The sequence below is a fragment of the Toxotes jaculatrix genome, chromosome 17, assembly GCF_017976425.1.
Source record: "Toxotes jaculatrix isolate fToxJac2 chromosome 17, fToxJac2.pri, whole genome shotgun sequence".
Classification (NCBI taxonomy): Eukaryota; Metazoa; Chordata; class Actinopteri; family Toxotidae; genus Toxotes; species Toxotes jaculatrix.
The window spans coordinates 23,526,259-23,551,906 of NC_054410.1; the positions used below are offsets into that span (position 1 = coordinate 23,526,259).

The window sequence follows — 25,648 nt, forward strand, 5'->3', positions numbered from 1 at the left end:
TGTAGACGAGTGGATCAACAGATATTCCTTTTTTTTCCCAAATAAATGTTTTTATTTATTTTAAATACGGAAATACATGTGCACTTCAGGCGTTAGTGGTGGAATTTACTTGCTCTCGCCACGGTGCCCGAGGACCAGCTCTATGTCTGTGTGACTGAATGTCCTGCTTCATTAAATCAGTTGTTTGAAATACATTAATCTCCCCCCATCTCATGACCTCGATATGAACAATGCCTCCACTGTGCAAGACTGTGGACCTTTTAGACTTTAATGCACAACGGCCTCGTCTTAAATCATCATCGTCATTATTTTTTAATTGCGATTGTATGTGAATAGAGGAATTAAGTGATTCAGGCAGTGGTGAAGTCGCCATCTGCTGGGCAGCAGGAGATGATGCATGCATGATTTTTCAACTAATGTTTTGCAAATGATGACAGCTTAATCCAAGAAACTACGATAACTGGAGGACCCACAATGCACTGCGTGCTTTAACCCAGTCGAAACTGAAATGACACTAGACTCTTAATAAAATCAGTGGATATTGGATAGATAAAAGCGTTTTTTGTTTTTTTTTTTTATTGGGGGGTGGGGGGAGTCCGAGTGGTAATATTATAGCTGTAGATGGTGTGGCTGGTCCACAGACAGCAGCAGTGCAGCGGGGCTCTGCGGCTGGTTGCCTTCCTCCCATTTTGTGTGCAGATGGCTTCAGCCTAAGGTCCACCAGCTGCAGCCTGACTACAGTCCAGGTTAACAGGACACACAACGGTCCACCACGTCAGAGCGCCAAATACAGCGGAAGATTGGAGTTAGAGCAAAGTGCACACAGGAAGCCGCTTCTGCACAACTTTTTCTCCCATGGTCTCTAAGGCACGCTATAATGCGGCGCTGTTATGGTAAATCCCCGAGTCGGCTGTGGCTCTCGCGGATTGGCATCTTGTGTTTTTCGACATTCTGGATGGCACCTGTAATGTTACACCCGCAGTGTTTGGATTTTAAGCCGCCCTTCCGACCGATGAGGGAGCTGGAGTTTTGCGTAATGTACAAGGAGTTTGGCTGTTGTGATTATCAGAAAGACCAGGAGCTGATGGCTAGGTACTACCAGATTGTGGATAATTTTGATTATTATGGATATGCTAACTGTGCGGGCTTCGTGCTGGAGCTGCTTTGCCAGGTAGGCATGCATGGACAAAGGTCGCTTGGCTCAGTCCAAAACATTTCCATCATTCGCCAAGATTCTGACCAGACAGCAAAGACAACGACTGTTAAATCAGCAGTGTTAATATGTTAACAACTTATTGACACAAAAACACTTAAACGTATGGTCTAATATGGTCTTACAGTGAAATAACTAAATAAAAATGCTTCCTCTCGTCATAAAGTACACTGAGCTGAATTGAGGTAAAGGTCACCCTCACTGAATTCCACTTAAACCTCTACAGTTACACAGGCAGCAGAGGAGAGAGACAGACAGAGGGTTTTAAAGCTTTGAGTTCTGAGATGTTCAACAATGAGCAGGTGACAGGCTTGACAAAGCTGAGCAAAGTCACTTCAGCTGGTTTGAATTTTTTTAAAGAAGCAGTGAGCATAACACATTTGTTTCATCATCACAAAGCACAGGGCATAATGCAGGGTGTCTCTAGTGAATTTAATGAGAATTGCTCAAAGGCATCCTGAGTTCTGAGCAAATATGTGACTAATGGCTTTTGACCAGGACAAGATGGCCAATGGTAAAAATGGTCCCCATGAGAGAAGGTCATGGTCAGGAGTTAATTTTTGCCAGTCAAAGTAAGAATTGTCCGCTTCCCCACTTAAAGTTTTAACCATGTTTCTATGTGAAACATGGTTATTCGGGCCCTAATAATAACCCTCAGGATTAGAGCCCTAATAATAATGGTTTATTTCTTTTCTGCGTGTGCAGAAATAAACCTGCAAGAAAGGGTGGAACGCTTTCTGCGTTAGAAATTAACCCACTCAAACATGGAAGGTTTCTGTATGCCAAATGTATTAAAAACAATAATATGAATATGAATTCAATTTGTCAACATGCTGTTACTGTATGCCCAGCTCAAGGTGTGTGGGATCTTTATTTCATTAATGACAGTAGTTCCCCACAATAGGCAATAACAAATATATAGTTAAAATGAATGAATATTGTTCAATTCAATTCAATTTTATTTATATGGCTCCTTCCACAATCAAAAGCTGTCTCAAAGCACTTTACACTGACCCAGAGCCTGACCCCAGAGCAAGCACCTAAGGTGACAGTGGCAAGAAAAAACTCCCTTTTCACAGGAAGAAACCTTGAGCAGACCCTGGCTCATATGGGGGACCCTCCTGCCGATGGCCGGGCTGCGTGAAAGGAGGAAAAGGAGGAAGATAGGACAGCTGGGAATGGAGGAGAGGGGGAGAAGGATATGCAGCATATAAAACATGATACAAACAGGGTTAGAAGTGGATAATGTTAGAGTGCCAGCATTCAGACTACAGAACAGTTAGTGGATAATTTGTGCTCAGCAGATTACAGTTATGATAGGAAACAGAGCACTGTATGTGATAGATTTTTCAAAAGATCAAATAGCAAAACAGTCAGTCCTTAACTGCTAGGTTAGTAGGATTTCCTTTCATCAAAACTGATATAATTAATATTATATAATATAATAACAGTATATGCTAACAATGGGTCAAATAGTGTATGTAATATGAAAGGGGTCAGTTGTACTAATGATCCAACAAATACCCATCAGCTGACTCTACAGTTCGTCTCAACTCTGCTGAGAGTTTCAGCATCTTTCATCTCATTGTTTTAGGTTTAAGGGCTGAATGTGTAAATAAGCAACTGTTTGCGAACAGGTTTGCCATATTAGCTTCAGTAGTTATGTTCAAGTAAAGCTCTACATGCAACACATTGTCCTCAGTTCACCTCCTTATTGCTCCACCTCCTCTGCTCACCACTCTTCTCTGTCTGCCCAGGAGTGTTCTCCTTATGCAGCTCACCTCTTTGATGCAGAGGATCTGAGCACACCGATCCGGACCATCCCTGGCCTCTGTCATGACTACTGCTCACAGTTTTGGAAGAAGTGCAACTTCACAATCCCTCTCCTGTCTGACGACCCACACATAGCCAACGTCAAGGAAGACCTGAATCGTCTCTGCCAGTACCTGCAGCTAGACGACATGGACTACTGCTATCCCCATCTCCTCAGCAACCAGAAGCTCACCCAGAGCCTGGGCCGGGTTCAGTCAGACTCAGATGGCTGTCTGCAGCTGTGTCTGGAAGAAGTGGCCAATGGTCTGCGGAACCCGCTAGCCATGGTCCATGCTAATGACGGCACACATCGGTTCTTTGTGGCAGAACAGGTGGGCTTGGTGTGGACCTACCTTCCTGACCGGTCCAAACTTCAGAAACCATTTTTGAACATTACCAAGGCAGTCTTGACATCATCATGGGAAGGTGATGAGAGAGGCTTTCTGGGCCTCACCTTTCACCCCAAGTACAAGTACAATGGGAAGTTGTATGTGTATTACTCAGTGGAGGTGGGTTTTGATGAGAGGATCAGGATCAGTGAGTTCCGTGTGTCAGCCAACGACATGAATGTGGTGGACCATGCCTCTGAGCGGTAGGTATGGACAGGTGATCCAAGTTAGGTAACAGCAATGGGTTTTTAGTAATCTGAAAAATTTACAGCTCTACATGAACCCTACAAATGAACCCTACAAATAAACTGAGTTCAATGCTGCATTGAAATAAGTGAGTTCAATGCTGTATTTGTCTTGTCTACTGACCTTCCAGAGTTATTCTGGAGATCGATGAGCCTGCGTCAAACCACAATGGAGGGCAGCTGCTCTTTGCAGATGATGGTTACTTGTACATTTTCACAGGTGATGGTGGGATGGCAGGAGACCCATTTGGGAAATATGGGAATGCCCAGAACAAGTAAGAAAATACTTGTCTGAAGTCTGAACTTATCTGGAGTAACAGAGTATTTATCAAAGAATCAGTGTAATTGTAACAAATGTACCAAAGAATTGAGTTTGTCCAGCTGAATGTTTTTGTCATAATAAATGAATTATGTTTTCCTTTATGTAAACTCTATAGGAACGATATTTGTTTTTGTGTATGTGGCATAAATAGTCAGTAATTACACATTATTCCATTGTTTCCTCATTTGGGCATTAGTCATTCCTTTCAGCTCCTCAGACCAGCTGCTCCTGACTATCCCTTGGTCCAGACTAAGGGGAAAGGGCGATAGTGCGTTCACTGTAGCTGCCCCAAATCTTTGGAACAGTTTACTGTTTTCAATCAAGTGTCCCCCTCCATAGGCACTTTTAAGACTAATCTGAGGACTCACATGTTCTTTCAGGCCTTTGGGTGTCCTTAATTGTTTTGATGTATCTTAATTTATATGATATTTCACTTTTTCACTTTAACTGTTTTATATTTTTAAACCTTGACTGTGTATTTCTATGAGATAGATTGTTAAGTCATCTCTATGTTCTCTCTTCTGTTTTTGTTTCTTTTTGGACCTTACCAAGTTATGCTATTTTACTTCTTTTTATGTTATTATATTTTACAGTGCTTCCTATGATTTGATTTGATTTTCCATATTGTCGCCTCTATTTTAGGTCAGCTCTCTTGGGTAAAGTTCTTCGTATTGATGTGGATGATAATCAGAGAGGCCCATTGTACAGAATCCCTCCAGATAACCCCTTCATACATGAACGAGGAGCTCGACCTGAGATTTATGCTTACGGTGTCCGTAATATGTGGAGGTGCTCGGTGGACCGAGGCGACCCTCGGACCAAAGAGGGAAAGGGGCGCGTCTTCTGTGGGGACGTAGGCCAGAACAAGTTTGAAGAGATCGACATCATCCACAAAGGTCGGAACTACGGCTGGAGAGCTAAAGAGGGCTTCTCGTGCTATGATAAGAAGCTGTGTGCCAACAGCTCACTAGGTAGGCATTGCGGTCGGATGGTTTGGAAACATCCGTCATTACATTTGTTCAACAGCAGACAACAGTGGTCTGTAATTGTGTTGTAATGGAGCACAGAGGTTCTGCTGGTTTTCATTACACACCAGCATCAGCTCTCTGCACAAACTTCTGTAGTTTTTCCTGTCTGGATGATATGATCCTCTGCACTGCTCTGCTTCAATGAAAGGCTGCAGGCTCTTGGTTCTTTGTAGAAATGGTGACTAACTTTTCTTTTTTTTGCTGCTGTCTCATAGTAAACTAAATCAGTCCATAAGTACAATGAGTTTAACTTCAATTGATGTCAGATGCAACACTGAAAGCAACATTTGACGAGCATCTACCTCAAGGAAACTATGCATTTTTGTCAGAATGTGAATCATTCTGTGGTCAATCAATGACAACAGCCTACTAAATAATTCACTTGCCTTACGGTAATTAATTTAAGGTATTGCACTGTCATAAAATAAATTAATATGTAGTAATCCTAACCAAGCCATTAGCCTTGTTAGACTTGCACTGTCCTCCACTGTGAGCTGCTTGTGTTTCCTATAATGTGCTTAAGAGCATAAATTGTAATTAAAGGGCTGAGTTTAAATGGAAAATCCTTAGAATATGTTTTTCCATTTTTATTTTTTGATTCCATTTTGTTTGTTGATTGTTTATTTGTTGTTGAAGCGTCAGCCCAAACTGCCACTGCACCCCTTCCCTATGTTGGACATTTCTCTTTAAAAGCATCAGTAACTTATAATTATAACATCATGATGGCCTTCTGGGGTCTGACACAGCCATGTAAAAGAAATACTCCTCAGGGAGATGAGATGCAGTTGTTAGGCACTACAGCCTGGCATTAAACAAAAGGGCAAATCTATGTCAAGACCTGACTCTCAGTCAGTATTTTGTTCGTGCAATCATTAGGCTTGCTCACTGTGACCCTTGAAATTGGCTCTATCCTTGAAAGATACATATTTATTCAGCTTTAAAATGTATGGTATCTCAGACAAAACATTTTCTGAGGTGAATATCGAATGACTAACTGTACAGGAAAGTCTGATCCAGATGAAGGACAACTGCAGTAATACCAATAATCACCTTTGACGTTTTTCACAGATGATGTCCTGCCTATTTATGCATACCCCCACAAGATGGGCAAGTCGGTTACTGGTGGTTATGTGTACCGAGGCTGTGAATACCCCAACCTGAATGGCATGTACATATTTGGAGACTTCATGAGCGGGTAAGATTTAATCTGGTAAACAGCATATTTTGCTTGCTGAATAACATCAACATTTATGTTTCCGTTGGAAATAGCAGGGAAATGATTTAGAGGAATGGAAACAATGTGATATCAAACCTAGATCAGAAGATAAGTTTTGTACATGTTTATTTGATGCCCACTTATCTATATTTGAGGATTTCAGAAATGACAAGAAGTCTGTGAACTAGTTTGGACAAGCACTTTATTGCCTTCTAGTGAGGCTTCTCTGGGCCAAACACAAAACAATTCATTTAAGACCTCCTTTTTGCACAGGCCCTCTGCCCTGTCATATTCTTCACTAACTGCAGCTTCAGTAAAACAGAATATAGTGTAGACTCAGCTTCCATTCAGGGAGATTTTGGTAGAACTGCAACTGAACAAACCTCATATTCAAAGATTTTAAATTCACAGTGAAATACAATAGGGAAACAACATATCCTCACAGTGGAGAAGCTGGAACAGGCTTGTTTGTTCAATAAATCTTTAACAGTTCATTATTGATCAAAATTGAATTCAAAAACTTCTCATTAATTGTTTTATCTCTTTTTTCTCATTTTGTTTGTCATCTGGAATGCCACAAGTATGTTTACTCAGGAGCTGCACTTACGTACAATTTGCATCATAACACACTATACAGTATAATATAACCAGTTCATGCCTGTTCTCTAAGGCTATATAAAAGTACTCTGGAAAAGGAAGGAAAGCAGAAATGAAAGAAGAACTAGACAATGCTGCATCAAATTTCACACAGTGCTCCATTACAAAATAGTATAGAATACAACACACATTAGAGATTGTGGATTTGGTTCCTCTTCCAGGCGTTTGATGAGTCTGCAGGAGGACAGAAACACAGGACAATGGAAATACAATGAGATCTGCATGGGGATGGGCCTGACGTGTGCCTTCCCTGGACTCATCAACAACTACCACCAATATATCATTTCTTTTGCTGAGGATGAAGCTGGTAATGCATGAACACACACACACACACACAAACTGCAGTCCAACCTATCAGAAGTGTAGTGCTATTTGTTTAAGTACCAGAACAAACTTCTGACACACATGCGCGTGTGTGGATGTTGTGCTTGTTGCAGCTTGTTTCGAAGGTTATGTAACCACTGTTTCTGCTGTGGCAGGTTTACGTAAGTTAGTCAATTATAACTGACAAGAAAATCAAATGTTAGACTAACTTACTATTAATAGTATCATCATGTAGAGAATATTAGCAGCAGTCAGCAAAAACATCTAGCTAGGTAGTATTAGATGATACCATGGGTGTAGTAGGTTGTTATAAGTGTGGCAATAAGCGGTACAGGAGAATGAACACAAGCAGTTTGTGTTTTGAATGATTTCATTTACTTGTGGCGAGCAAATGAAGCCTCATTGGAAACATCCATTCAGAGTCAAGTTCATCTAACAGGCTGTGAAAACTGAGCGCAGCAAACTTTCATCTCCAGTGCAAAGAAAGAAACAACAGAAGAGTGAAGGATGAATAAAGGATGTCTAGCTGCTTTTCATCTTTACTAGCTGAGGCTATCTTGGTAGAAATAACCATTTTATTCACTGAGCTGCTCAAAGGCTACTAACAGCTACCAACAGCTTTGAGGGTGGAATGTTTTCTTACATGTTATTCAATGCACGAGTTGACGTTGTCAGTCAATCAGTACACCTTAAATGCCGATATGTCAACTCTGACCATTCTGTTTGTTTTTATTGGCTCTTGCATGACAGAGGCTTTAATGATGATGGAAATTTCAAGCACTTAAAAAACAAATGAATTTCAGTTGGATTATGATTAACTTTTCTTTCCTCACTTGGAGAAAACAAATAGTGGAGCATCGTTCCAGTGGGCTCTGGCAGCTATGTGCCTATGCCTAAGATACTGTGCCTGCAACATTCTTTCTACACGACCTGAAACTTGTGTAATGTCCTCTTGATGTAATGTCTTTTTTTTCTTTCCATCAGGTGAGCTGTACTTCATGTCCACTGGAATACCAAGCGCCACTTCACCTTCAGGAGTCGTTTATAAAGTGGTAGATCCCTCAAGGTGACTAATGAAATTGTTACTTTGCTTTTTTCTTATTTCAGTATCATTACACAAAGAGAACTTGTGTAACATGCCATTTTCAGAAACATCTCACTGTGAAGTGAGCATATACATTTGTTGGACATGGATATGTGAGACACACATCTGTTCATAGTCAACAAACACAGGCATCTCATTCTACTCAGTGAGCTTGCGGGATGTGTAGTATCATGATCATACTTGGCTTAGATGTGAGCTTAGCTGTGTGGGATAACTTTCTCAGTGTCTGTTTGGGTGAAGTGGTGTTGGCAGCAGTGTGAAAGGCCTGTCTCCCTAAATCTCTACTCTCTGTCACTGCTCCAGACAGCTCTTGGCTCTTTCTGTATTTCTATGGTTGCGTTGCCCAATTTATACTGTAGCTCATTTTAAATGTTCTTCACCATAGCTGTGATTTAGATAGAAGTTAAAGACATTAAAACAAATAATAAATGTTTTATTATTCATGTCTTTTCCTGTTTTCAGACGTGCTCCACCGAGACAGTGTCACTATGACCCCCTTCCTGTCAGAGTAAAAAGTAATCTCATCAAGTTTGTTCCACAGGAAAGTGAGTCCACTTCCAAAACACTTGACACTGACTAAACCTAGTCAAATCTGTGAAAATAATTATATTCAATTAATTATATTCATACTTGGTTGTATGTTTTTCTGTTGCATTAGCACTGGTTGGTGTTGAGCCATCAAGCAAAAACAAGCCTGAGTCACAACCCACAGAATCATATGACTGGCTTCAAGAGCTCATTGACCGTCTAGGTGAACTAGGACCAGACCTGCCCACCCCTTTACCAACCACAACTACCACCAAACCACCCAGACATTCAAGGCGGAAAGGTCGGCGCAGAAAGGGAAAATCCAGAACAGAAACTGCACCTGAGCTCCAGAATGGAACGGTGAGGCTGGTAGGAGACGAACAAGGCCGTAGTGACCGTGGACGGGTGGAGATCTACATTAACAGGGAATGGGGCACAGTTTGTGACGACCTGTGGACCACCAAGAATGCTGCGGTGGTTTGCCGGCAGCTAGGCTTCCGATATGCTATGAAAGCAGCCAAGAACTCAGAGTTTGGTGAGGGGAAGGATTTGCACATTCTTCTGGATGATGTTCAGTGTGAAGGGACTGAGTCCACCCTGCTGGATTGTAAACATGCCGGCATTGGGATACATAACTGTGCCCACTATGAAGATGCTGGGGTGATCTGTGGAAACTCAGACTACATTATAGAAATCTAAAAGTGTGACTAAAGTGAAATCAGAGCTAATTATCATTAAATAAACCTGACAACAGACATTTCAGCAGCTACAATGGAGTTGAATAGCATAAATGTGGTCTAAAATGGCTGTATTTTGTTGTCCATCACAATAAAAAGAAAAAGGGAGAACTCATTTAGTGCAAGTGCAGTGCAGCCACAATACAGTGTGCTTTGAATAAGGTGCATGGTACATTTTTTATTAATATAAGACTGCAAAAAGTTAAGGAAATTTCTAAAGCAGGAGGTGATGTTGGTTGACAATCCTTTCATCAGAGCATTCCAGTTATAACTGATAACCTAACAGCTGAAACATTGTTGATATCCAACACTAACTTTATCCTAACTTTTTCACTAATGTCTTCTACTTGTGGGCAGTGGCACTTTGCTAATTTTACTCTGTGGTAAACCTTTTTATGAGATTGCATTTTTGAGTTTTCAGTACAGACTTGAATGCTTAATTTGAACGTATGTTTGGCTTCTCAGTGATTTGCTACAGCAACATATTTGTCAAGTGTCTGAATGTCACATTTCCTAATGTATTGAATGTATGGTTGTATCCTAATGGTGCCATTTTGGTACATGATTTAAATAAAAGCTTTCTAGTCTCTCCTGGCTTTCTCCCACACTTAGATAAACAGGTAAGTCTGATGTAACTGGACATGAGACATAAAATCTAAAATGAAAACTTTATCCCATGTATTGAAAAGAAGACAAGCTAACCCACGAGCTAACTCGTTGCAGAAATTTAAGGACGAGTTGGCGACACTCCTGTTTGCTTTACTGTTGTCAGGGTAGGTGGTAAATTGCTGTACAGGAGAACACAAATATGAATAGATATAACAATACAACACCTGAACGACTTGAAATACAAAATGCGACGGATCACCTACTATTGTATAGGCTCCATAGCTCAGTGGTTAGAGCACTGGTCTTGTAAACCAGGGGTCGCGAGTTCGATCCTCGCTGGGGCCTATTGTCTGGCTTTTTCCTTCTCCAATTTTTTGAGTTCTTCTTCACCGTGTAACATATTTCATATTGGTTTTTGTTAGAATTGTAGAAGATATGAACTGTACTCTGCTAAAACAAAAGGTAAGCACACACGCCTATATGAAGTACAGTAAAATAAAGCAGCTGACACCCTGTGGACTTAAACAGAATTGCATTAAGTGAAGCGGTAATCTAATTCTAACTGGCGGTGTGGGGGAGTAACGGAATACATGTAACGGCGTTACGTATTCAGAATACAAATTATGAGTAACTGTATTCCATTACAGTTACAGTTAGTAAATTGGTCGCTAGGAAACATCATTAGTGCAATCAGAAGCAATTAGCTATGTAAACAGGGAGTCACAGCAGCATCACAAGCTGTAACATAACTTCCAAAAATAACAGTTTGGGAGGAGTGGTCATGACTTTTTTATTTACATATACACAGAGAGGAAAAAAGATAGTAAAGAGAAGAAATATGTCTCCGAACTAGTACTTTTTAATTAATGCAGCTTAGACTGAGAGAGAATGCAACATAACAAACCTAGTATATTGTATAATATTGCTAACATCTACCTTGTTTATATACGTATTGATCAGCATTTTTAACGATTTATCAGCCATATTAAATTTTACTTTTATTAGGTTTACTCTTTACGTAGTAAACACTTACAACTATTGATAATATGAACAACTGGTAAAACTGGCTCTTGATTTTTCATCTTGAAAGTTTTGGTTTGGAACTGCCATAACGTTCATGTTTCCTTCATGATGAATTGTGGTTCCTTTATCTCTTAATCTACCACTTTGATTATGACTAAGGGTTGCTGGGTCTGTGTGATGAACCCAGAACAATGGCCCATCAAACCCAGTCCCAGCCTCGGAGAAACCACATATAATTATAAAGTCCAACAGCATTGCTATCATTTACATAGTTACAAAGCTTAAAAGTTTAATGTGTCAGCATGAAAAGAAGGTTCTCAATGTTTTTTGGTCTCAGGAGAGTAGTACAGCATGTTTTGTCTGCGTGTATGTGGTGATCATGCTGATCTGGAGTCAGATTGGTAGGATTTGGGTGTAAATAAATTACTTAGAAATATGCATTTTTATTTATAGATAATATTCATGTATCATTCCTACCAAACCGTCTACCAAACCAGACAAAAACTTCAGCCTGTGCAACACTTCGGAAGTAATTCTGCAGGAAAACTGTAGACAGCACCGACCAGCCTCACAGAGCAGCTAAAGTGGCTGTCTTGTGGTCATTTTGTTTCACTGTAGTTGCAAACATTTTTCACAGGTAAAGACATTTTTGTAGGAAGCTGAAGTATTGCTATAAGTGGGTCAAAAATTATATGGATACCGCCTGAAACTTAGTTAAGGTTAGTGTGTCTTGATACTAGGCATGAGTCAGGGGAGAATAAAAAGAACTTTCATGCACTCAAACAGCCTGGTTTCTCCATCCAAGTGAGTTCAATTCAATTCAATTCAATTTTATTTATATAGCGCCTTCCACAATCAAAATTGTCTCAAAGCGCTTTAAAGAGACCCAGAGCCTGACCCCAGAGCAAGCACTTAAGGTGACAGTGGCAAGGAAAAACTCCCTTTGAACAGGAAGAAACCTTGAGCAGAACCTGGCTCAAATGGCTCCTGCCGATGGCCGGGATAGGTGAAAGGAGGAAAAGGAGGAAGATAGGACAGCTAGGAATGGAGGAGAGGAGGAGAAGGACATGCAGCATAATACAGAGTTGGCAATGGACAATGTTAGAGGGTCAGCATTTAGATTACAGTTAGTGAACAGTTAGGGCAGAGGTGTCAAACCTTTTTCACAAAGGGCCATGTGGCTGCAGGGTTTTGTTCCAACCAAGCAGCAGCACACCAGACTTGACCCATTTAATCAACTGATCTCAGTCTTGATTGGTCAAACTGTGTGCTCTTGATTGGTTGGAACAAAAACCAGCAGCCACATGGCCCTTTGTGGAACAGGTCTGACACCTCTGAGTTAGTGGATAATGTGTGCTCAATAGATTACAGTTATGACAGGAAACAGAGCACAGAGGCAAAAAGCTGTCATGACTGGTAATTATTTACATTACAGTCTGCATAGAATATTAATCCAATATTTATCTGTAGCAGAATTGAACATTAAACGTGTTAGAAATGGATCATTGTAAACAATAAACAGCAGCAGGTGGGTGGAGCCAGGACCATAGAACATGCAGCTCCGGAGCCAGAGATACCTGCAGAAAGGTACAGAGAAAGAAAGACCAGAGAGAAACAAACACAGGACTACGGGACAGAGAGGACACAGAGTTAATGACATGTAATAAACGCTAATAAATGTGAGAGTGGGTCTGAGGAGAGAATAGGACGCATAGGACGGCGTCTGGGTCCGGACCCGGACTGCGGTCCGCCTGTTAGTGACCCCTGGTTTAAATAGATAGTATTCAGAATACAGTTACATTTTTGAAATCAATGGATTACGTGACGATACTTCTCTGTTTCACGAGTTTATATTTATTCTCTAAATGAACGAAGGCAACCCGATGCATTTCCCAGAATTTACGTTTGTATCCCTGAAAACAAACGTAAATAAAAAACAAGCTATTTGCCTGATCAGTCGGTCAGAATGGAGTCGGACGAGGAGCACCAAGAGTGAGAGCTTGAGCCGCAGCCGGCAAAACAGAGCAGGGACAGGAATGCATTGGCCAAGACAGAAACATGTTACGTGTGCGTTACATGTATTCCGTTCCCCAGCACTGCTAACTGGTCTACCTATAAATGTTGGGATCTTTGTCTGTCCTTCTGTCTGGATTTTAAATTTTCGTCCGATCGACCTCAAATTTAGGGAGAAGTAATCCCGTGGACCCAACTGAGTGCAGCATCGACTGAGAAGTTTCTGAGCAGTTGAAAATGAACAGAAATTCTTCCATTTACTGAAAACTGCACTTGCTGTTGTCATATTTTAACCATGTTTTGAACTGAGACAACCCTTTGATGATGTAACTGATTACGCCATCAAAGGGCACACTCCAGTTTGATGGGCACTGCTCTTGTCTAAGTAGTCCTAGTATGTAATCAAACACAACCATAAAAAAGTCCCAGATGTTCCACGATTGCAGAATATGGAGTAAATGCTACAACTTTGCTCTGAGTGTAACGCAGTCTGTTACTGCCATTCTCTGTGGTTGCCACATGTTGATAATTAGGGCGAGTAGCCACTAGGTGGTAGTGTTGCTTCATCCTCTAATTTTTAAAATGTCAGAGGGGCTGAATGTATCCAGGTGTTGCTTTTCAGTAGCCTACAGCCCTCATCTGCAGGATGTCAGAAAAAACAGCAGAATGGCATAGCAGCTTTTTTCACAAGATCTTTTCATTCCACTGAAGACCTTCTAATCCTTTAATCATAGCAAAACCACGAAGATCACCAAAAGTGGATTTAAGAGGTCCTTATTTCACAGGGCAGGGCAGAGAGGAGACGTGAAAATGGAGGAGCTTGTGAGAGTTGCTGGCCCAATGAACGGTAAATTTACATTTCAAAAACGCCCCGACGACACCATTAATAAAGGTAAAGTGATGTGCCTTCTGTGTAAGAAGGAGTTTGCTTTACCACCAAAGCAGCTCAAGTTTAGCCTACCATATCAATGCAAAGCACCCAGTCGCGAGTGCAGCCACAGCTAAGGTTAGCAGCGAAGACGTTAGCAATTTAGCGAGCCGTACAAAGCTCTTCGCCAAACTAAACTCGAGAATACCCCGCGAATGAGCAAGTCTGCAAACGACAGACTAACGAATGTTCTTGCCAAGTGGATAGCGATGAACTGCAGGCCGATAAACATAGTGGAAGACGAGGGGTTAACAGAGGTGTTGCAAACTGCGTCCAGTGACCCATCATACAAGCCACCGTGCAGGACTACAGTGACGACCCAAATCAGCAAGATGTAAAACGCCGAAAAGAAAAATAAACTTGAGATTTTGGTGGAGGATTCGCCCGACTCTGTGCTATAACCGGAGATCACTGGACCTCAGCTGGCAACCACAGCTATTTGGGGGTGACCGGACACTTTATTGATGGTGAGTGGAACCTCAACTCATTTGCACTGACCGTCATGAAAACAGAAACCAGGCATTTTGCTGGTAAATGCGCCGAACAGTTCCTCAAGGTGGCAAATGACTAGGGAATTGAAAACAAGATATCCACCATCGGTAGAGACAGCGCAGCAAACATGCTGGCTGCTATGAGAGCGCTTCCATACGAGCACATCGCCTGCAATGCTCACATTCTCCAGAGGACCATCACGGTCTGCCTCGATAACAGTGGGTTTGCCGGTGTACTGGCAAAGTGCCGCAAGATTGTTGGCCATTTCAGACAAAACCCTGCAAGTACCACAGAACTTAACCAGCAACAAGTAACACTTGGAAAAAAGAGCGAGCAACTTATACAAGACGTACTGACCAGGTGGAATTCGACACTCGCAATGGTGTCACGCCTCCTACGCAACCGAGAGGCTGTCCAGGCTATGTTGGACCTACAGAACAACCACAGATTGGTCATGCCAACCGAAGCTGAGTGGGGGAAACTGCAGAGGCTGGTGGTCTTGCTTGTACCATGCAGGTAAGCTCAAATAAACACTGTCCATTTTAATGATATAAACTACTGTCACGTGTAATCTAAAAATGAATGAACATTAGGTAGTTACTTTTAAAGACAATTATTGGAAATTGAAAATCAGTTACACTTTAAATATCCAGCAAATTTGCAAACTTATCCACCTCTGCAGGTATGTGACTGATCTGCTGGGTGGTGAGGGCTACGTCTCTTGCTCTGTAGAGCTGTCTGCTTTTCGCCATCTGGACCGTGTCATGGACATCACTGATGATGATCCAGCCTACATGGTGAAATTCAAGAATGCCTTCCAGAAGGACCTGGCAGCATGGCAAGCTGATGCCAACGAGACATGGTTCAAGGTGGCCACAGCACTGGATCCACATTTCAAGGATTTGAAATGTCTTCCAAGAGAAAAGAGGGAACAGGTAAAGACTATAAGGATAAGGTGGACTAATGAGTCCAATTTATTATCAAATCAAACTTTATTTATATGCAACACAAAGTGCTTCACAAAATGAAATAAAATAAAGGCACTCATTATTCATCCACCCGTCCATTTATCCATTCATTCATTCAGGTATGGACCAGTCTGGAGAACATGCTCCAAGCAGCAGAGCCCAGAAGAGCAGCTACTCTCCAGTCTTCCACAGAGGATGATGGACCAGCTCAGAAGAAGAGGAGGAGCACTATCCTGCAGGGATCCGACTCTGACTCAGAAGATGGAATGGAGTCTGGAGAGCTGCAGTCCTAGCACGCAAGTACCTGGCCTCCCAGCAACCGCCGTACCCTGTGAGAGACTGTTTAGCCTTGCTCCCAGAAAGGGCAGCCTTGCTCCCAGAAAATGTGACCAAGCTGGTCTGTCTCAGCGACTGGCTGAAGAAGGAGTAATAAGAAGCACAAGGTCAGCATAGGTGCTATGTCCTCTGTAGCCTACTAGAAGTGATTGCTTGATGTTATTTCAGCACTTTGTGATGAACTGTTACTTTTGATGTGCTAACTTACAGCACTGTGATTGATGGGTTTGTTTTACTTATTTTTCATTATCTGTAGCAGAGGAAAAGCAACATATTTAGTGTTGTATTACTCAGAAAACTGTTGTTACTGGTTTGTTTTATGTTAACCTCTGGCACTTTATAAGGACCTGATGTTTTATTTATTTCCTAATTATTTGGAGTTTGACAAAAGCACACAGCAGAATGTAAATGGATGCATCTGTTCAAGTGTGTTTAAAAACAATAAATGACTTTATAAAGTCATTTTTTGTTCTATATCAATCTTTAGATCTGCCACAATAATGTAATAATGAATTCAAATGAAAATACCTCAAGTTGAGGGCTTTTCTCAGCAATTTTTAGGTGAGATTAAAAAAGAGATTAATTAGATCAATTAATTACAGATCATAATTAATCTCTTAATTTTTTTAATCTCTTGACAGCACTAATTACTACATGATCCTATTTCACTTTGAGTATCTGTCAGGGGTTCAGTAGCAGACAAAGGCCTCCTTCATTTTTGTTTGTTTGTTTTGTTCTTTTTTGCCACCTTTGATTAAAATCTTCCTGACAAGATATACTCTTCTCAGCATGTAAGTAGAGAAATGACCAGAAATAACTTCCACAACTATTTCAACATGTCTGCCTTAGTATCATCATTACTGTCTCCATCTGGACTGACTTTACACTGAAATGTATTAAACATTTAATTTAATGTGTCTGACTCTTTAGTTGTGTACCTCTTCTGTTACTGATAACTGATTGAGTTCAATTCTGAAAAGAAAAACAAATGACCACAGATGCTGCTCTAAGTAATGTGAAGTTAATTCTGCAGGGGTCCAAACCTCCTGCATGTCTTCTACTTTCTCCTCGTAAATATTAGCTTTCACACCCCACCCCTCTCTCTGCCTGAGGTGACTGGAGTGACATTCCAGCTCCACAGGGAACATCAGGAATTTTCACCTGATGTCCTGTCAGTGCTGATCATAGGTGGAGCCATCTAAGTGAGTCATCTAAGTGTTTGTATGAGAAAGAGAGTGTGTTTCAGCCTAGCATATGCTCATTACAAAACATACTGCCACTGTTGGTAACATATGTGAAAACACAGCAGACACAGCAGCCTAATGCCTTCATGATCATCACTGGGGATTTTAATCATGTGAACATGGACAGAACACTGACTGACTTCACTCAGTATGTGGACTGCTCCACTAGGGACAATAAGACTCTGGACCTGTTGTATGCTAATGCACAGGATGCATACAGTGCCACTGCCCTTCCCCCCTCTTGTCCGGCGGCAGCCTGTGTCCACAAGGAGTGTGAGGAAGTGGACACAGGAGGCTGAGGAGGCCCTGCAGGACTGCTTTGAGTGCACTGATTGGGATATACTCTGCCAGCCACACGGGGAGGACATCGATGGTATGACGGACTGCATCACAGAATACATCAAATTCTGTGAGGACTCCGTCGTGCCCACCCGGACGGTTTGCTGTTTCCCCAACAACAAGCCATGGATCACCAGCGACCTGAAGACTCTACTCAACAAGAAGAAGAGAGCCTTCAGGTCTGGAGACAAGGAGGAGCTGAGGAGGGTGCAGCACCAACTGAGGGACAAGCTGAGGGAGAAAAAAAACTCCTTCAAGAGGAAGCTGGAAGCCAAACTCCAGCAAAACAACATGAGGGAGGTGTGGTCTGGTATGAAGGAGATCACAGGATGTGGGGGGAGAGGCAGGCTGACTGATGGCAACAGGGAGAGAGCTAACGAGCTTAACACCTATTTCAACAGGTTTAGCTCTCTGACCGCCCCTGTCTCCTCTATCCCTCCCCCGTCCCCACCACGCCTCCCCCCTCCCCCTCCCCCTCCAATGCCTTCTCAGCTCCCTCCTCCTCCTCCTACGGTGAGCCCACCTGACCAGACTTTGGGACCACAGCTTACCACCCCTCCCCCCACAACACCTTCCCCTCCCTACTCCCCCCTCCCCCTTTGTCTGACTGTGACGACCTGCCAGGTGAGGAGAGAGCTGGAGAAGCTCAAACAACACAAGGCTGCAGGCCCTGATGGCATCAGCCCCAGGACTCTTAGGACCTGTGCCAGCCAGCTGCCTGCTGTTCTCCAGCATCTCTTCAACCTGAGCCTCAGCCTGGAGAGGGTACCGCTTCTCTGGAAGACCTCCTGCCTGGTTCCTATACCCAAGAAGTCATCTCCATCTGGCCTCAGTGATTACCGTCCAGTTGCCCTCACATCCCATGTGATGAAGGTGCTGGAGAGGTTGGTGTTGGCTCACCTGAGGCCGCAGGTGAGGTCTTCTCTGGACCCTCTGCAGTTTGCCTACCAGCCATGTCTGGGGGTGGATGATGCCGTCATCTATCTGCTACAGCGAGCTCACTCACACCTGGATGGTGGTGGTGGCACGGTGAGAATCACATTCTTTGATTTCTCCAGTGCCTTCAACACCATCCAGCCTCCATTACTGGGTGATAAGCTGCGGCTGATGGGTGCTGGTGGGTCCACTGTCTCCTGGATCACTGATTACCTGACAGACAGGCCACAGTTCGTCCGGCTGGGTAGTGTCCTGTCTGATGTGGTGATGAGTGGTGTAGGAGCCCCACAGGGCACTGTGCTTTCTCCGTTCCTGTTCACCTTATACACCTCTGACTTTCAGTACAACTCAGAGTCATGTCACTTACAGAAATTTTCTGATGACTCTGCAGTTGTGGGGTGTATAAGCGGGGGACGGGAGGAGGAGTACAGGGGGCTGGTGGACAGATTTGTGGAGTGGGCTGGAGGAAATCACCTGCTGCTTAATGTGGACAAGACCAGAGAGTTGGTGATTGACTTCAGGAGGAAGGGGACAGCCTCACAGCCCCTTTGCATCCTGGGTAAGGATGTGGAGGTGGTTGAGGAGTACAAGTACCTGGGAGTGACCATCGACAACAGACTGAGCTGGAAGACCAACAGCACAGCTGTGTACAAGAAGGCCTGCAGCAGACTCTACTTCCTGAGGAAGCTGAGGTCCTTCAATGTGTGCAGTAAGATGCTGGAGATCTTTTACCAGTCTGTGGTAGCCAGCACTCTGTTCTCCTCTGTGGTCTGCTGGGGGGGCAGCATTGCAGCCAGTGACGCCAACAGACTGAACAAACTGATCAGGAAGGCTGGCTCTGTCATTGGCTGCAGACAGGAGACTTTTGAAGCAGTGGTGGAGAGGAGGACACTGAACAAACTGTTATCCATCATGGATAACCCTGATCACCCTCTCCACCCTGTACTGGACAGACAACGGAGCGCCTTTTCCAAAAGGCTCAGACAGCTTCGTTGTCAAAAGGACCGTTACAGGAAATCTTTCCTGCCTCATGCCATAAGACTGTTTAACACCTCATCACTGTGCCACAGATAACACTGCTGTATACGACAGATCTGACACAAGGTTCAGCTTCAACTGCACTTTTTGTTTTTGTACTTAGATTTTATATTTCTATTCAAATGGCACACTTCCTTCTGTACTCTTATTTTAAATTCCTATCTCTGTAAATAATGTCTATACTGTTTATTTTTACCATTAGAGGTTTATGTTTGGAGGCTGAGTGCCTGTGTATTGCTGCTGTGATAGCGAAATTTCCCAGCTTGGGATGAATAAAGTATTTCTTTTCTATTCTATTCTATTCTATTTGTCTGACTCTGGCTCAGTACAGCTGTCCACTGTAGTTTTTATAATGCATGACTCAAGCAGGAGCAAATAGTGCATTTGTTGGGGATTATTTTCGGTGGTGAATTGATCCACCTTTGGTGTTCAAGTGAGTATTTGGGGAAACAGGAAGGACAGAGCCGTTAGATGGATTCGTAGGTAGTCACACTGTGCTTCCTATGCTGTATTATCCTATTCTTGGCCTCACACACACATTTTCACTATGGTCTCTTTTCCATTCAAAGGTCTCTCCACATGGACAGGAGCCATCTCTTAATAGGGGGAGAAGTGTGGCAGTGACTGACACCATCGGGTCAATAAGCATAGATGGAGGCTCCAGTCGGGACCCACACCCGCCTCCAAGTGCAAAGGGAAGCCACATAATGTTCAACACCAGCTACAGTTACTCAGACCAAATGACTTATACCTCTCTAAGCATTCCTCTGAATGGCGTGAACACCACTACACCACAGTGTGTAACTCTCAGTTCAAGTTCTTGGCTTCAGACCCTCCATGCATTTATTTTGGTAGATCAATGGGACATGTTGTCATGCAAGTCACAAAATGAAGGTGAGAGCCGTTGATTTTGCTGGTAGCTTCATTTCCAGTTGTCTTTGATCAGATCCCCTGCATGTTAGTGTCAACTCCTGACTTATCTGTGCACAAACTAACGCCTCCGCACGTCACCTTAATATGTCTCAGATGGCAAACAGTTGTTTCTCATTTGACTTAAACAATCAGACTTCATTCTCTGTTCAAATTTTCTAGCATTGCAAAGGCTTGTTTCTCTATTCATTGAGACATGTTGTACACTGACCCCTGACCACTGTCAAAGCTGGACAAACACAGGAACCCACAGAAAAGATGGTCTGAAGAGGCAAAGCTGGACAAACGCGGGAACCCACAGAAAAGATGGTCTGAAGAGGCTCTTTTCTACTCATAGATCCTGAAGTAAGAGAGGACATTCAAGAACTGGAAAATCTGAGAATTCAAAGTTCTGTGAAAGTCCTAAATTCCATGCACCTTTTCAAGAATAAAGGAAAATGTGGAAGTTAGGATGACGGAAGTCAAGAGTCATGGATGTGTTGTTGTTTCTGAAGCTTATTTTTGTATTTTTAACCTCTGCTCTCTCCTAATGTTGCTTTCCTGCAGTGAACCAGACAACAAATAGATTCCTCTGGAAAGCAGTGGCGGTTCTACATTGAATTAATCCCTGGACGAGACCCCCTCCAAGCACCCCCCCTACCCCCCTAACACTATTGCACTACGAGAAGCAAACAAAAACTAAAAGTAAAACCTGACCTTTCTGACCTCCCTTGATGCAAAATCATCAATAATGTCATCACATGAAATCTGCTCCCCTATTGAATGATACTAATGACAGCAAGGCCAGTGAGCCATTCCTGAGACATGGTTGACCTCAGGTACGACTTGATCAACTTTAGCTTTGAAGCTTTGAAAAGCTCCTCTATTCCTCTGTACAGTGGACATTCATCTCAAGTTAATCCATGTTTTAATTTTCAGACCTTATCATGAGTGTGGATTTGGATATGGACAGTAGGGACATGGAGTGGCTGAATTGTCCCCACCAATATTCTTACCCATATCTTACAGTCCTGAATTTATCCAGTTCTCTTAATAGTAAGAGATTGAAGGCAGTACACTGAAAAAAGTGGCCAAGACCCCAGAGGGTTAACTCAATTAGTTTTGTATTTTCAAATCTCATAAAAGTTCCGTTAACTCCCAGTTTTAAGGCCTCAGTGAAACTTAGGTTTCATGGTCGAATTTATAATGATTGCTTCCAAAATGAGTTTCTCTGACAAACACTTCTGCTTTCCACTTTTGGGAAGGAAATTGGAAGCACAAGATTTACAATAATCTCCCGTTGCTCTCTGCAGGTTCATCTACCTCCAGAGCTGCAGAGCCTGGATCTGTGGTTGTAATCTATCTACTGCCTCAATGATCTTGCTCAAGACCAATTTCTAAGTTGCACTGTTATGATTACACATATTTATGTAGAACCTGCATTGTGTTGATATCTTTCCTATGTCCTCCCCCTTCCTCTTGCTTGCCATCTACAGGGGAGAGAGGTGAGGTCCTGGGGCCTACTGTGTTTGATGTAATCCTCTGGAATTGAAAAAATTCTGGCCCTGCCATTGTCCAACAAGCGGAGGGAGAGTTGTCTGACATCACCATCATGGCCTCTCATTTATGTTATTTCTCTGTCTTTATCCTCCCTTCTCTCTCGTGCTCACCAGTACCTGCTGAAGGATGTTGGACACCTTCTCTGGTGCACTCAGGTGCACTATTGACTGAGGCAAACTGTATAGTCTATTTCTGAAGGACAGTGCATTCACCAAATGAAAAAAACTGGAAACCTTATCTCATGATCATGGCCTTCATGTCTCAGTCTCAGAGTGAAGAAAAAAAATCTCTCAGAATTCCTTGTAATAATAATTCTGAGATGGCAAATCTAAAGTGTTATCAGTTATCACGGCAACATTTTACCAGAATTACCAATCACATGACCAGATGATGTAATACACCTCTGAACACGGAGTTCAAGTTCAAGAATTCAACTTGAACTTGAAGATCTAACATACAAGGAAACAAAATGCTGTTCCTCACAGACCACAGTGCAACATAAGACATACATAAAGGGTCTGTGCAAAACAATAAACAGGTGCAAAGAACAAAATAATTAGTCTAAAACTAAAATATCACATAAGACATAAGAATGAATAAGAGTCATTACTGGCCATGTTGTGGATCTATTGGCCCAGGTGTTTTAGTTCATGGGAGGTGACTGTGGGTGCTGGCCTATGTGGCTTCGGGGAAGAAGCTGTTGCAGAGGCCCTAATGCTGAATCTGGACTGACTGTGGCCTGCCAGTGAGGAGGTCCAGGACTCAGTTGCTGAGGGAGATGTTGAAGACTAGCTGGCTCAGTTTCATACTCAGGTGTCATGGGATGATTGTGTTGAAGTCTGAGCTAAAGTCATTGAAAAGTATCCTGACAAGCATTGTGTCTCTCCAGATGGGACAGGGCTTATTTAGTGATGTAAGCTGCCAGATCCAGATCAGCGCAATCCTCATAGGAAACTGTCTCTTTTGAACATGCTGCGATCAGCGCTTCTGAAGCAGTCCTGCAGGGCTGAGACAGGGCTGAGCCTCTGGCAAAACCTTAAAGGGGCAATGTGTAAGCATTCTTTCTTTGTTGACATAAACACAATCCAGTTCCACAAGTCCCACAAAACACCTCAACACCAAGTTAACCCATCCAGCTCAGTGGTCATGTCCTGAATGTTGCTGTGAAGCCATGTTTCAGTGAAAAGAAGGAGGCAGCAGTGCATCATTTCACACTGAGTAGTCCATTGAAGCTTTATAAAGTTAAGCTTTTTTGGGAGGAGCATAAGCATAATACATAATACATAAGCCTTCAGGATGGACTGGAGAGGAGGTCTAGTAAGGTTAGCTTTAGCCCAGCTCAGATACCTCCACGAGTGTTGCAGTTATAGATCTTCTGTGTTTGGTCTGTAATCTTACAGTTTTAAATCTTACTGATTATGGCGTTACTTTCATATTTTATTGTCTCATGGAAACATTTCTTGCTTTTGGCCTGAAAAGCGCTCTATGTATTATGCAAAGGTATGGCAGCTTGTCAAAGTGTCTTGCAGTCACACTGGCCACTACCTGCTCAGAAGCAAACCGCAGACAGACACAGTAAAAGACCAGCTGCAGCTGGTGAATGCGGTGGAGCATTTAGCAGCCAAAGAGCCAGATATTTCCTTCAGGAGTTGGTTGAGGCCAAAAACTTAAAGAGAGGGAATACTGGACTTCATCAAATGAACACAGACACCATTCCATGTGACCACATGGCTCTGTAATGCTCTGGGTGTATAATAAGCAGCTGTTTACTGAGAAAGTCACCTTAAGTTCATAAATGGTAATATGTTAACACTGTGTCAATACTACCAATATACTGATGTATGAAGATGTTCTTGTCTGTCCTCTCAGCAGACCCCATAGAGCCTTCTTCAGACTGATACAATACAAATCTCTGAAGCCAGACCTCCCCATCTGGCAGATGATATCCTTGATCCTCACACTGTGGACTGTACACACATCTGTTCTACGTAGCCCTCCCTCCTTGCACACATTGTGTGGATCAAATGTGGTCTACATGTGTTTGGCCATGTTGCAGCCTCCGAACCCCCATTCAGGGTGAATCACTTATAAATGAATAATTGTTTCACCGCACCTGGCCATCAGGGTCTTAAGCTTTACATTTGAAGAGCTGTTGCACAATAAAGCCAGATGGTCAAAGTCTTGCTCAGATATATGTCACACTGGGATAACCCTGCTATCATGAATTAGAAATGAAATCACCTTCTTGAGATGGGCATAGGATATTTTATCACATCTTAAAATTAAAAGCGTGTTTTTTGTTTTCATTTCTATTTGGTTGACAACAGGAAAACTAGCGTCAGAAATGCTACTGAATGTTTTATTTTATGGAGTTTTGTGTCTCTCTCAGAACTCCTCGAAACAAGCGGAAAGCCAGTTCAGACAGTGAATTTTAATAATGGCATCCATTTCATGCAGCAAACAGTGAGAGTCTCACAATCTCACTAAATTGTGAATCTTATGTTGAAACTTTTTTAACTTTTTTTAACTTTTTTAAAAGTTAAAAAAATCAATCAAGATTCTGCAACTATCCACCCATTGTCCATACCGCTTACCCTCTTAAGGTTCACAGGGGGGCTCTTTAGGTGACTCTTTATAAGAGAATGTTATGTTTGCAGCTGACTCAAGGCTGCCTTGGGTCACAATTGGCAAACTTATGTTTTCTCTTAATATGTTACATTTTAGAAGAAATGCACTCTAATGTCAGATGAATTGTGTTTTTCATCAACACATTGAGGAAATGAAGTAAACATATTTCTTCATAATGACATAATATATTCAGGAAATATAAATAAATCATGTTGTTTTGGTTCAGACGCTTATGTTAGTGGTCATATAATATCACCAAGATGGGTTATGTCATGTTTATTTTGGTGGGCATTCCAAACTGTTGACATAGACCCCCCCGCCCCAATTAATTTTTTTGTGTCATTTAGTTCATCAAATGAGTTAACTGGAAACTGCATAAGTATTTGTGTCTGTGCAGTGAGTGTCAGCAGTGTTCTTTTAATATGCAGTCTGTGAGTTTGTATTTATATTTGGCAGTATTGTTTGTGGTTGCGCTGTATGACTCCCACCACTAGGTTCTGCCCTTGAGTCGGAAAATGTGGTGTGTGCAATGACTGTAATTTGATTGGTGTATGATTGTAATTTGAAAGTACTGAAAAATAAACTCGCTGCCTGTTCGACTATAGATCTGCATTCGTCTGAGTCTTTGGCTGCAACACTTACAGCACTTGGATAAGCTTAGGAAATAACTATGAGTACTGTAAAAGTCAACAGTGACATGAAGTTTGAGATAACCAACATGTTTTGACAAAAGTGCTGGACTGGGGACACAGGTCCATGTACATGTCAGCAGCAGTTCTGTAACTGCAATGGTTTGCTGGTGCACATGTGAGCTGCAGGAGGCTGTGAGATGTCCGTATGCTTCTGGTTGAATAGTTGCAGAAACCACCTCCCTCCACATCAATGTCAGATTATGGCGTGCTTTGTCCAACAATTTCTGTAACTTTCTTGTCCTTTTTTTACATAAATATTTCTGTCACGTTTTTCACTCAAGTTCATTACTACAGATGCCTTCTGGGAGTGACTGTTCAGAATAGGCAGAAACATTTTGGATTTCTGAAGTTTGGATA

At 42.4% G+C, this 25,648-nt stretch overlaps 1 protein-coding gene and 1 non-coding gene across 2 annotated transcripts; both read left to right on the forward strand.

Moving 5' to 3' along the window:
* Positions 1-558: 558 nt before the first annotated feature.
* Positions 559-10,165, forward strand: hhipl1 (HHIP-like 1). The gene is made up of 9 exons (XM_041061027.1): positions 559-1,171; positions 2,971-3,617; positions 3,791-3,934; positions 4,624-4,952; positions 6,078-6,204; positions 7,044-7,189; positions 8,191-8,272; positions 8,774-8,856; positions 8,970-10,165. Exons 1-9 carry the CDS (start codon positions 878-880, stop codon positions 9,536-9,538), a joined length of 2,421 nt encoding a protein of 806 aa, XP_040916961.1. The 5' UTR covers positions 559-877; the 3' UTR covers positions 9,539-10,165.
* A 292-nt stretch (positions 10,166-10,457) lies between these two features.
* On the forward strand, positions 10,458-10,530 carry trnat-ugu. The gene has a single exon. It is a non-coding gene; the product is annotated as a tRNA-Thr (tRNA).
* The last annotated feature ends 15,118 nt before the right edge of the window (positions 10,531-25,648 follow it).